The sequence below is a fragment of the Squalius cephalus genome (genome assembly GCF_949319135.1).
Source record: "Squalius cephalus genome assembly, chromosome: 4".
Classification (NCBI taxonomy): Eukaryota; Metazoa; Chordata; class Actinopteri; order Cypriniformes; family Leuciscidae; genus Squalius; species Squalius cephalus.
In genome coordinates, this window is record NC_137125.1 from 40,491,219 (window position 1) to 40,505,395 (window position 14,177).

The following is a 14,177-nucleotide window of genomic DNA, read 5'->3' on the forward strand; positions in this document are numbered from 1 at the left end:
GGGGTGTAACGGTACGCAAAAATCACGGTTCGGTACGTACCTCGGTTTTAAAGTCACGGTTCGGTTCATTTTCGGTACAGTAAGGGAAAGAAATGCAAATATTAAACTGCAGGTTGTTTATTACTATAAACTTTTTTTTAACAATTTGTTTACACTTTTTTAAACACTTTTTAATAAAATATAATAAAATATATATAAAATAAAAAAAAAAGAGTAAGAAATAAAATACTGCTGCAAAGTTCTCCACTAAATAAAATACTCTCAGTCTCAAACCAATATCACATAATAAAATATAATGAAAAATATAAATAAATAACTATGATTACAGTGCAGCATTACCAATCCCAGCTTGTAGGCCTGCTCATATTAAAAAAAAATATATATATATAACTTTTCCAAAGTGTAAAGGGTGGCTCTTCAAGCTCCGGCTTGTCCATACTGTCTATGGGCTTGTCTCATAGACTGTAAAAAAGGGCTTGTCTGCATTGGCCATGACGCTAGCTAGCGAGAGGCTGGGCTAAAGCCCAGTACCGAAACGGTCCGGTACGAATACACATACCGTTACACCCATAATAGATACATAAAAGTTTATTGAGTTTTGGAACAATGGATCCAGAAAGACATGAAGGAAGAGATCGAGGAGGGATAAGGAGGAGGAGGAGGACGAAGGGCAAGGGCAAGAAGACAAGCAGTCTCAGATGAAATTCAAGCCACTCTAGTTGCCCATGTCTTTATCAATGGTATGACTATGAGGGAGGCTGGGCTACAAGTAAGGCCAAATTTGAGTCGCTTTACCGTCGCCTCGAGAACCTTCAGGGAAGTGTGGTGGCAAACAAAATTCTATCACTGAATAAAAGACAAACATTTCCAATAGTCTTTGATGAGGTTTATTTTCTTGCATGAAAAGGCCAGCAGAGAAGGAAGCATACAGTCACACAGTGTGGCTGCAGAGTGTGACAGTGAAGGGAGGGCATCCTTTCTCCTTTATAGTCTTGACTCCCAGAATGTTATCTTTCTAGGCAAATGATGGTATTTCAACCATATGTGGAACATTCTTAGACGTGTTCATCATATTGTCTCCTTGAGTGAAGAACCTCCTGTCACGTCCCAACACTCTTTACCATTCCAATACAATTCCATATTAGAATATGGTTTGTGTGCGCTCTTTTACTGTCATATGATGGTCACACACATCTTACTGTAGTAAATATAAAAAAAAATTTAGAGGAGAGAATTAAAAAAAAAAGTAAAACAGGGAAAAAATGTTAGTTTTGTTTTGTTGTGTATGTGTTGTACTGTGTAGTACATGAATGAATAAAAATGTGCCAATGTATCCATTGGTTGTGTCTTTTGTGTTCATCATGTGAAAAGGTTTGGGGTGTGGGGGGTGGGGGACCACAAGCAACATAACTTACCAGTTTTGGAAATGTTGTTTTGAATTTATTGCACCAGTGTGTTAGACTATGTTATAGTGTGTGTGATTTTGAGGACTTGTGTGCCCTGTCTGAGGGCAAAGTTTGGTTTTTCAGCAAGAGTGAATGGTTTTGAGTGTAGAGCTTCATTTTGACCTGAAAATAGTATGTTTGGGGAATTGGGTTAGACGTTATGGATTTGTGTTTACAGTTTTGAGAATACGAGGCATAGTTTCAAGAAATGTGTTTAAGCAATCGAGAAAAACTTATAATTATATTATATTATAAATTATATATAAAATGTAACTTTGTGAAAGCATCATTATAAAGTCTTATCAATCTTCCCTGATGTTTTTTAAAAATATTTGTCCCTGTCTTATTCAAGGACAAAACCCACTCTGGCCTGTGGGAATTACACACAGATTCAGATCCCTAAAGATTGATGAGCATTTGAATTATCAGGGAATTTTATATAAGCTTGAATCAGCTCTGGTCTGCTTCATTGACCTTCACTGTGTTCAGTAAGTCAGTGCTGGTGTGATGAACATGTTTTCTGTCTGGACTCTCAGCTCTCTGATCCTCAGCTACACTCTTGCCCTTCCCATCCTCAATGACACAAGGTAAGATATTTTCAAGCAGAACTGTAATGTTGTCCACAAAAGTGACCAAATTCTGCTTCATTGAGATGTATTTGTTTTCAGCACGGAATCTTCTAAGGCGGTTTTATCCAATTCCACAGAGGACAAGGGAAACAGGTACGAAACGAGGGAAACGTACACACACACACACACACATACACACACACACACACACACACACACACACACACACACACACACACACACACACACACACACACACACACACACACACACACACACACGTCTGGTTCACTATCTTTGTGGGGACTCTCCATAGACTTAATGGTTTTTATACAGTACAAACTGTATATTCTGTCCCCTTACACTAACCCTACCCCTAAACCTACCCATCACAGAACACTTTCTGCATTTTTACATTTTCAAAAAAATACAATTTAGTATGTTTATTAACCCATTCCCCTCATGGGGACCGCTGGCTGGTCCCCACAATGGAGGTGATCTCAGGTTTTACTATCCTTGTGGGGACATTTGGTTCCCACAATGTAATATAAATCAAACGCACACACACACACACACACACACACACACACTTTTTTACATTTCAGTAACAAAATATGCTCAAATTCTCATTGTAAAAGATTCATAAAAACACTTTTATTGAATCAAAGTTTTAAGTGATTTGTCATTTCTTAATTAAAATGTTAAAATGTTATAACACTGTGTTGACATACGTATGTTACAAAGCGTATTATCGTCTAAAACAACATGCAATCAAATAATTCAACCTCAAATCTAAATAATTATGACATTGTGTGTGTTTAGATTTGTCTATGAGTTGTTTTGCTTGTTTGTTATACAGAAATGCTAGTAAAATTGACCAGTTTGTTTTGTTTGTCTTTTTAGGTCACGTGATGACATGTCCGTTGGTCCTATGGGGTAAGAATTTATAATTAACATGACAAGACTGAAATGCAAATGTTATGAATGAGTTTATGTCATTCACATGAGTACAATACAATTAAATTCTTCCTGGTAGCCCAATTTCTTCTTGGAAAAACGACTGCATTCCAATGCACGCTAATATTTACCTTACAGTGGCAGCGGCTTTTGTCTAGGCTAGCCTACTTGCTACCTATACCCTGGTAATCCAGAGTTCTCGCGAGAGCACAAGTTGAATTTGCTCAGCGAGTTACTCTGGCGTCGAGTAATGATGCTCATTAAATATGCCCCTCTATCTGAGCTGCACCAATCACATCGGGTTATCTGATATAGGCGGGCCAGAGGCGAGATGACGACAGCGCTGTGACGTCCAAGTCATTAGTAGTAATAATTGCAAGATGGCTATCTATGGATGAACACCAGTTGTTTGAAACGGCTTTGGCCGCTACAATGAAAGATTTAGACTTGCCTTTTTCTCTAAAGGCGGGCGTACACGGTGCGATTTTTGCTGTTTTACGAGCTCGCAGATGGTTGCGTGGAAATCAGTGATGCTCGCATGGTCGTGGCTCGCAGCGTGTGAGAGGAATTACGAGCCGAGCGGACCACGTTATGGCTAGTTCACACTACAGGATTTTAAGCCCGATTTGCAAGTTAACGAGCTCGCCGACAGGTCGGGCTGTAATCGCGTGCAAATCTGCGGGTGATCCGCGCTCGCCAATCTTTAAGTGTGAAATACAAATATCTAGCATGCCAAATATCTGGAGCTGTCGGCCGACTCGATAGCCTGTGGTGTCACCTGTCGCGACGAGCAACAGCCAATGATCAGCTTATGACATTACAAAAGACTTTTGTATTTGTAACCATCATTGCCAAACTACAACAGGCAGCTGCTTTTTCATTATAATGTTTTAACTCACCTCCAACTCTCTCACCTCCAATCCCTGCTGTCCGCGTGTGCTTATCCATCCTTTCACCCATATTCTTTTTTTTTTTTTTTCGGGGTTCTAAACAGATCATTGCGCAAACAACATATATATATATATATATATATATATATATATATTCAATGTCTTATATAGCCTATATATATATATTTATATATTTTTTTTCGGGGTTCTAAACAGATCATTGCGAAAACAATATCAATTTCTTATATATATAAAATAATATATTTATTTATTTTTACCGCCAATTTTGTCCCGCCGTCCATTTTCAAATAGACAATGCGCCATTTCCCATTACACTTCTTGCGCATGTTTTCGTGACAAAATGTGGTTTTGGGACGGGATAGAGTCGTTGGGTGACAGAGTTGTTGTCAGCTCGTGTAGTGTGTAACCCTCTGTTGCAGATCATTTACATAGTGTCACATAGTGTGAACACCACAACGACTTCAAGACTCCAGAGCAAGTCATGTAGTCTAAACAGCACAGAGATCTGCCGACGTTTAAAGTTGTGTAGTGTGAACTAGGCATTACGAGCACCTCCTTAAACATGTTAAAAAAATTCGGGGAGTCGGCCCGATTTTTACCAGTGTATAGGCTGTCCCCTATTGCCAAATCATACACAACCACACATGCTAGATCGATGGGGCTATTCAACCATACAGGCGTGGGCATACAGTCTCTCTCTCTCTCTCTCTTTCTCTCTCTCTCTCTCACACACACACACACACACACACACACACACACACTCACTCACTCACTCACTCTTTCTCTAAATTTATGTTGAAAGGAATGACTACTGTTCTCTGCTTTTCAACAAATCATTTGCAGTACACATTTCTGTCATTTTTCTATCTGAAGCTATAGTTGCTTGCAACATTGAAAGCTCGGTCTCTGTGTTTAGCGAAAGCTCACGTGATTGCTGCTGGCTCGGGATAAAATTCGTGCAGGACAGTCGTGCCGTGTACCAGCTGCTTTGACGCGATTATCAGTTTAACTGACTCGTAACGTGTGCAATATCTCACGATCTCCCGAGTGTCTGAACTCGCACCGTGTACGTCCGCCTTAAAAGAGGAACAGAAGACGTCGCTCGAATCCTTCCTTTGCAAGAAGGGCGTTTTTGCTGTTTTGCCGACCGGATACGGCAAGAGTCTAATCTACCAGTTAGCTCCGCTGGTAGCTAAGCGATGTTGTGATTGGCCATAGTGTTATCCAATTGCGTGCAGTGAGATTTTCAAATGCATGCATGGTGCCGCCCCTCGAGCTGGCCGATTTTCATTAGTCCACGCCAGACCATTAATCTTTTAGATAGGTCTGGATTTCCAGGCTACTTACCTGTAACGTGCACATACTGCCCAGCAGGCTTCAGACTGGGGATGAGAAAGCAGGAAAGATCACACAGGACCCATATGGGCCAGGGAAAAAAATAAGAGATGTACAGGAGAAAAAGGAGAAAACTTTTGATTGTTTTTAGATAGATTTAATTGCAAAATGTCTATCCTTTGAGCCTTGCTTAGATTCAAAAGTAACAACTTTCATTTGAAATTTCATTAGTCATTCAAAAAGAGCAAATATATAAATGTATGTTATCAACACTTTGCTAATCTCATCTCTTCACATCAATGAAGAATAAAATCATACTAGCATTGATTCCTTTTCCTTCCTTTCTTTAAATAAAAAATATGCATCTAAAACATTTTTTCATAAATATTTCTATTTACTAAATACTAAAACAAAGCTTTCATAAATATTTCAATTACTCACAGTAAAGGAAACGAGAGATTGTGGCAATATAAATGTAAAGATGCACCTGCATTAGATTACCAGAAGAGGGCCCCATACTATTAGAACACACACACACACACACACACACACACTTTTTTTGCATTTCAGTAACAAAATATGCTCAAATTCTCATTGTATTTTTGTCCACAAAAGCGACCAATTCTGCTTCATCAAGATGTATTTGTTTTCAGGAGGGAATCTGTTATGCAGATGACTCCCACGTATGAGGGAAACAGGTACACACACACACACACACACACACACTCACACACACACACACACACACTTGCAATGTTTTATGCATTTCAATATAAAAATATGCTCGAATTCTCATTTTAAAAGTGGTTCTCCTGTCTTTTGGAAATATTTATACAAACTATTTTATTGAATCAAAGTTTTAACTGATTTGTCATTTCTTAATTAAAATGTTAAAATTTTATAACACTGTGTTGACATAGGCCCTACGTATGTTACAAAACGTAATATCGTCCAAAACAACATGCAATCAAATAATTCAACTTCAAATCTAAATAATTATGACATTGTGTGTGTTTAGATTTGTCTGTGGCTTGCTTGTTTGTTATACAGAAATGCTAGTAAAATTGACCGGTTTGTTTTGTTTGTCTTTTTAGGTCACGTGATGACGTGTCCTTTGTTTTTATGGGGTAAGAATTTATAATTAACATCACAAGACTGAAATGTGAATGTTATGAATGAGTTTATGTCATTCACATGAGTACAATACAATTAAATTATTCCTGGTAGCCCAATTTCTTCTTGGAAAAACGACTATGCATTCCAATGCATGCTAATATGTACCTTACAGCGGCTCTTGGCAACTTCCTACCTATAACGTGCACAAACTGCCCTGCAGGCTTCAGACTGGGGATGAGAAAGCAGGAAAGATCGCACAGGACCCATATGGGCCAGGGAAAAAATAAGAGATGTGGGCTACAGGAGAAAAAGGAGAAAAACTTTTGATTGTTTTTAGATTTAATTGCAAAATGTCTATCCTTTTAGCCTTGCTTTGATTCAAAAGTACCAACTTTCATTTGAGATTTCATTATTCATGCAAAAGAGCAAATATAAAAATGTATGTTATCAATACTTTGCTAATTTCATCTCTTCACACCAATAAAGAATAAAATCATACTAGCATTGATTCCTTTTCCTTTTTTTCTTTAAACAAAAAATATGCATCTAAAAAGGAATCTGTTTAACTAAAGGTTCGTAAGTTCAGTAAAATGTCTAGGCTGCATATTTTCATAAATATTTCAATTACTCACAGTAAAGGAAACGAGATTGTGGCAAAATAAATGTAAAGCTGCACCTGCATTAGATTACCAGAAGATTACCCATACTTTTAGAACACACACACAGGCACGCACGCACACACACACTCTGAATGTGTATGTGACATACTGATGCCATCTAAGCAGTGGCACAGCTGGCACCAAAATACATTTCACCATTTTATGTGCACACAGCTCAACTGTATCAATCTCCTCCGGTGGACAGGTTTTATGACACCATTTGAAAGCTGTACAAATAAACAGTGTAACAGTGAAGCGGTCAAGCTGTGAAATTCTGAAGGTGTTCTAAAGGGCTCATCATAAGAAATGAAGACATAATACAATAAACTTAATTTAATTGAAATTGACTGTCCAGTATCTCACAAGTGCAACTTTTTATCTTATAATTGTGACTTTATATCTCACAATAAGACTTTATATGTCACATTTTAAGCTTTATTTCTCCTAATTGCAATTTCATATCTCAGTTATGACTTTATATCTTACAATATGACAATTTTGAATTGCAACTTTAAAAAAAAAACCTTTATTTCTTGGAGTTGTGACAATGTCTTGCAATGTAACTGTCCTATTTTAAACATTACATTTTTTCTCACCACTTGTCAGAAAGGAAGACAAAAAAAAAAAAACAGAGAAAAATCAAGAAATTTGGTTAGTGCTGAACATCTTTCTTTTATCTAGTCTTTATCGTGCTGCTATACATGTACATAGCAATCTTAAACCATACAAAATCATAATATGGTTGTAACAACAAGGTAAATGTTCCTTATTTCAAAGACACAAGATCACACAAGGCATCACAATGTTTTTGAAGCCCTGGAAGTCTCGGATTCCAGATTTACGAGAAAGAGCACTATGAAGAATGAGTTTTGGCCGATTAGTTCCACCCCTTCTCCAACCTTCTGAGCGATTCCAATAATTCTGCTGCCACTCACACGCTGAGAACCAGGGAAGAGGACAAGCAGATTTAGTGAATATTGAGTTCTCAGAAGGGAAAGACACCATTATCTGTGATTACTTTAATCAGAGGGTCTTCTTCATCATCAGATTCACTCGTCAATCAAAGGTGAATGTGACACATCATGCTGCTTATGATTATCAGCTTCCCATAAAGAAAAGGAAAGAGTGTCTTTGGAAGACCTTTTCCAACAATATGTTCATCCTCTGCAAAGGACACACACACACACACACACGCACACACACACACACACACACATAATGGTGCTGCTCAACTGTGTTGTTGGCCTAAGGTGGTTTGCTGGTTTTAAGAAGGTCTATCTGGTCTCCTATAGCTACATTCACACAGTGTTTGGGATTGAAAAACTTATTTAATAACAGGTGGGACTCTTGAACTGATGTCAGTAAAACAAATGTCAGTCCCTTTTCTGTTCTTTTACACAGCTGTGAATATCATCTGTAACTATAGTGACAGCGCCTAATATAGCAAAGTCCATAACATGAGTACGTCTCATTACAGTTGAAACAGAACAAGTCCAGTTAGCCTTTTTCACACTTCCATGTTTATGGTTTCAGGATTGGTGCTGCTAACAACAAGAGGTAACAGGTTTTGAGTAACATTAGAGGGTACCGATACCGAAATCCATTACGCCTCTATATTTCACACATAATGTGTATTGTTGCCAAAATTTAGTCTGATGATGTCTAATCTCCTCTGTTTCAAATTGCAGAAAGCATTTTGGGCCTGATGTGATCAGCTGGAGATTTATATATATCAGGGTCACGGAATCTGAAAACACAGAATTAGAGGATGCTGAAATACATTACCTTGTCTGTTTCACATAGACTGGTTATAATGTTCACTCTGAGGTCTCATATTTTACATCCTACATTTTGGTTTTCTGCAGCTATACAGCCACTGAATCCGACAAGGCAGCTTCCCAGCTAACAGGGAACATTCTCAGAACGTTGGCTGACATTCTGGCAAGGTTCTCTCAAAGTTATGATCAAACATTATTCTGGTAACGTTATAGAATGTTTGTTCAATGTTATATGGTCTTTAAAAACATTATTTATACAATGTTCATGGAAGGTTTTCCCCCCAACGCCTGCTACAGACTGCAATTTTGGCAATCCTATAAGATCATTAAAAAAAACACACTGTATACGGCATGGATCTAATAAACTTGGGTACGACATGCATGTAGACTGTACGATGACGACACCTATTGAATCGTAGGCTATGCAAGTTAGTAGAGGAGAATAAAATGTCATCAGCATATGGTAGTGGTAAAGAAATAGAGCCAGAGAAACCACACTTTGGCAAATGTGGTTTTTATGTGCGCTGAAAAATGAGGAGAAAGCAAAAGAGGATAATATGGATGCGGTAATGGCTAGGGAAAAGAGGCCAACTTAGCATGCCAATTTTGCAAATGGGGCTTGAGGTAAGTAGTTTTAGGTTTTAGCGCCATGTCACATTGATCAATACGCCATTTAATGTCATGCTAGTCCATAGACGTAGGTCGTATAGCAGCAAACACACTGTGAGATTTCTGACATTGTCAACGGCCGTCTTTGAACTGCCTATGTATGACGTAGGACCATCGACCACAGGAATCGCCACGATTTGTCATCTTTCATCTGGGACAGCCCAAAATCATACAATGTGTATTGGGCATTAAAGCACTGTTCGATTTTGGCCACGATTCCCAAATGAGAAAATCCTGAAAGATTCCTCTGGTCCTGGGCCAAAAACATTTTTTCCCAATAGTTTGACGTTCGCCGAGGGCTGATTAATGACCATTGCAAAAAGTTTTTTTTACTTCAGACAAAATTCAGGCAAGTGTCAGAAGTTTTGAGGCAGAAACCTGCAGTGTGACTAATCCTACGACAACTGTCAAATCAAAAAATATATATAGCGCAGAAACTGATGCCGGAATTAGTGAGACAACAAACCACCACTTGCTCCACACGTCTTCATTTTTTTTTCATTTACTTTTCAAGAAAAGCCATGCTCAAGATTAATGCTCAAGACTGTTTTTGTTTGCTAGCCACCATTTTAGTCCTGCATGTAAGCTCACAGTGACTGAACGTGTCACGGATTGATAATGTAAAACTGTGGATGAGTCTTATTGCGTGCGTCCGTTTTTAACATGTCTTGCAGGGATTAGAGGTTACCAGAATCTGCTACTTAGATTTGGTGACCTTGCTGAGAGATTAGCAATGTTTCTCTGCATGTACCTTTTCTTGTACTCTTTCACTCTTTTAATCGTTGCTTTCAGTAACCCCAAGGATAGTCTGATAGATTTTAATGGTTTGGATTACTTTTCTTTTGTGGCAAACAACAGCTTTTCATGCCACAGTAAGGTCACCACAAAGTGGATTAAGACAAAGTGGTGCTCTCACGCTGTGCTACAAAAGTGGATGACTGCCTCACACACACACACACACACACACACACACACACACACACACACCACTGAATTTTGGAGTTGCACTTCACAGCCAGCAGGCCAATTTCACGTCATTACCGAAAATGCAGATGAAAAGACTGTCAGTGTTTTTGAATGCTGCAATGAGCACTCTTAAGAATTAAATAAAAGGGAAAGAGAAACGGGTAGGCAGAACATTCTGGAAGTTTTTTCCACTCACCCACTCCCACACAATGTTTCCTCTCCATGGTTGTTTTTCTGTAATCAAGGGTTGTTAGTTTCAGATTAAAATGCCTGATTATTGCCTCATTATAATACCTTATTTCACTTCAGACATTCAAAATTCCTCCCTGTTAAAAATAAAATAAGCCTTGCCTGGTCGATTGTCCTCCTCATTGTGAACTCTACCCTATCAGTCCATCCTTCCCCCCTTATCTTCATCACTCACTGCCTGATGGAAGAGTCAATGAAGGCTGATCATTAGGGCTTCTAATGAGAGTGTACCTGTCTCTTCTCATAGCCACCGACCTGCTTCTATCCAATTTGACTCACTGGAGAACAAGTCAACCCCCTCAACACCCACACTGGTGCAGAGTGCACAAGCCTCTGTCGTTACGGATGTGTGTCGGATGGTAATTTGTTCCTATCCAAAGCAACTTACACTACACAAACACTTACCCCCAGGGAGCAACATTAAAAGGCAGGGTATAGGCAATTGCATGTTAGCTTTGTAAGGATAAGATCCCACCCTCCCTTCGGTACGCTCTCCAAAGCCTTCCAAACAAATGAACAGCCAGAACAGAGTCTGGAAGCGTCATGAGACACCGTGTTAAATTACCTCCTCTCAAAGGAGGTATGCAAAGACCTGTTAACAGGCAGGTAGGACATCCTATTATTGCACTCGGACCGAATGCAATGATTGGACGAACATTTTTTAGTTCTGAGACTTCTAAAGAAGATATATGTACACGTTTTAATATTTAGACCACTTCTGATATTGATTGCCGGGAAGGGAAGAGAGATCCACCCAATAAAACAAAAAGTGTTTATGAAAAACATTGCTTACACTACCATTAAATGATGCTTTATTAACAAAGGGGAGGAGCAGATAATTAAACCTAATTAAACACATGTGGAGCACATTCAGGCAATCAAACCTAATTAGACACGAGTGGACCACACTCTGTTAATCGATCCAATCAACGAGGTAAGAGGTGTATATATACTGCAAACTTACCTCCGTTCGTTGACAGTTTAACAGCATTCCTCCACCACCCCATCTCCTCACTTCTAGTCCTAAATACTCTTACAACAACGGGGGAGTACTCTGGGTTCGGGCAAAATTTCAGAGCTCGGAGCCCTCCCCCGGACAGCACGCCAAATACGCATAATCTTTACTCTGTTTAATTGATGTAAGGGTGAACTCGTGAAATAGCTCATCTTCATCTCATCCTTAATATGATCTCAATCTAAATCTCAGTCAAATCTTATCCTCAGTTTCAATTTATCCTTAATTTCACCTCAATCTAAATATCAGTCATATCTCATCTCATTTCAACTTAATCTCATCTCACCATTCATCTCATCCCAGTCTCTCTCTGTCATCTCATCTCAACTCCGTCTCATCATATTTCAGTTCCATCTCATAACATCCTTCATCTTACTTCAACAATTCAGCTCCAATCTATATCATCATTCATCTTCAATCTAAATCTCAGTGTTATCTCACCTCTTCCTTTATCTCATTTTTTTTAAACTAAATATAATCTCAACTTTAGTCACATCTCACTCTCAGTCTCAACTCCTCATTCTTAATCTGTCACCTATCATTCTCAGTCTAATCCTTAATCTCATTTCATTTTAATATAAAACTCAAAATCATCTTATCTTAACTCATTTTAACTCCATCTCATCTCAGTCTAAATCTCAATGCAGTCTCACCACATCATCTCATCTCAAGTGTTATTTCGTTCAACTCTCCATCTCAACTAATCTCTCTCTCCATCTCAATTCATTCTCCTATCATTTCATTCAACTTCATCTCATCCTCAGTCTCAAATCATCTTCAGTCTCATTTTATTTAAATTTAAAACTAATTCATCTTCAAATCTCATTTCAACTAACTTCAACTCCATTTCATTTGAACTAATTTCAATCTAAATCTCAATGTCATCTCACCTCATACTACATTTCATATCAATACAATTTAATCTCATCTAATCTTTTGCCTCAAACTGATCTCATCTCAACTCCAATTTATCTGGTCCTTAATCCCATCAATCAATCTAAATCTCAGTCTGATCTCATCCTCAGTCTCAACTCATCAACAATCTCATCTCAATTGTTTTCTCGCCCAACTTTCCATCTCAGCTATATCTTTCTCTCCATCTCATCTCACCTCACCTTGTTTCAATCTCAATTCAAGCTCATCTCATCTCATCTCATTCCACCCCATCTCATCCCCAATCATCCTCAATCTCATCTTTTCATTGTCATCTCATCTCATCTCTTCCACGTCTCATCTTAACTGAAGCTCATCTTCATTACTTTAATTGCATGTACCCCCTCTGTTCTGTCTTAAACCTGGACTATCAGTGAGGTAATTATGTGAAATATGGAAACAAATTACAGTTCATTTCTGCAAATGATGGCACTGGCAGCTGGCTGTCGGCCACCCTGGCAATGATTCACACGGCTCACAATCAAATGACCAAATGCCTTCACACTCCCTACACACACGTCCGTGCCAACCGAGCCTCCTCTGTATTTGAGACATAGTCTCTCCCACATATGAAATATGGCAAACATTACACAGTGATACAGAGGAGCGCCATATGCCCACAGAGATTGTTGAGGTGTTAAAGTCTCCGCCAACATGAGAGAGAGTTAACCAGAGAACTTATGATGACAGTTTTTAATGATGAGAAAATCACAAGAAACAAATGTTAAATGAACCTGAATCCTTTTACAGGTTATTCGATATTAATTTAATACACAAATCTGATTTTAAAGTGCCATCTTATATTAAGGAAAGGACAAATACTGGATCATGTCACCTTCAGAGGACAAGAGCTGCATGATGTAAAATGACTGCAAATTAGAAATCCTTAGCAAGGCCATCAACTCCATAATACAAAATCCTTTTTTTTTTCATTTTCCCTGCATCTCTTCATATATTTTCCTCCCATTCATCTGTTTTTCACACATTATTGACTCATCTGCTTTAATACTCTGTTACAATCCCCAGGCTGAGACTGTGGCCTCTCTCCCATTCTCTATCTTTTGTGTGATGTCCCTGCAGAACCCAGATGAATATGCATGTCAAATGTCATGGTGTCGCCTCTCAGCTGTGTTGGACAACTTTTGTCACTCTGTTCTGCCAGAGCAACATTCGCCTGCTCCCAGACAAATATTTCCCTTCATCGGGTGTTTACGGTCCTGCCAACAGACGCACTGAAACCAGAGCCAACAAATGAATGTGGGCGCCACGTGTTGGCCTGGTCGTCAGTCACATCCTTCAGTACACGAAAGCAGTATCTTCAAAAATAAAAAAAAATAAAAAAATAATAGGCTTAGATCAAATGTAGGCTATCCATTTTCACCCTGAACCAGGAAGCCTCAAATTATGTTTTACAACAAACCAATATCAATTGAAGAACACACTGGCAAAATACACACATTTTTAGAAGTTAATTGTGTTAAAAAAATAAATATATATTGTTGATTAGTCTACAGCAGTTGTTTCAGTCCACAAATGTTTGGGTGAGTGACTATATTTATGTATTATTAATGAGTT

General features: G+C 38.5%; 1 protein-coding gene across 1 annotated transcript; it reads left to right on the forward strand.

The window, feature by feature from the left end:
• Positions 1-1,930: 1,930 nt before the first annotated feature.
• On the forward strand, positions 1,931-13,857 carry LOC307157698 (uncharacterized protein; the record flags this gene model as incomplete). Its single annotated transcript, XM_079869625.1, has 6 exons — positions 1,931-2,032; positions 2,114-2,167; positions 2,918-2,950; positions 5,871-5,915; positions 6,312-6,344; positions 13,683-13,857. Exons 1-6 carry the CDS (start codon positions 1,953-1,955, stop codon positions 13,855-13,857), a joined length of 420 nt encoding a protein of 139 aa, XP_079725751.1. The 5' UTR covers positions 1,931-1,952.
• Positions 13,858-14,177: the final 320 nt, after the last annotated feature.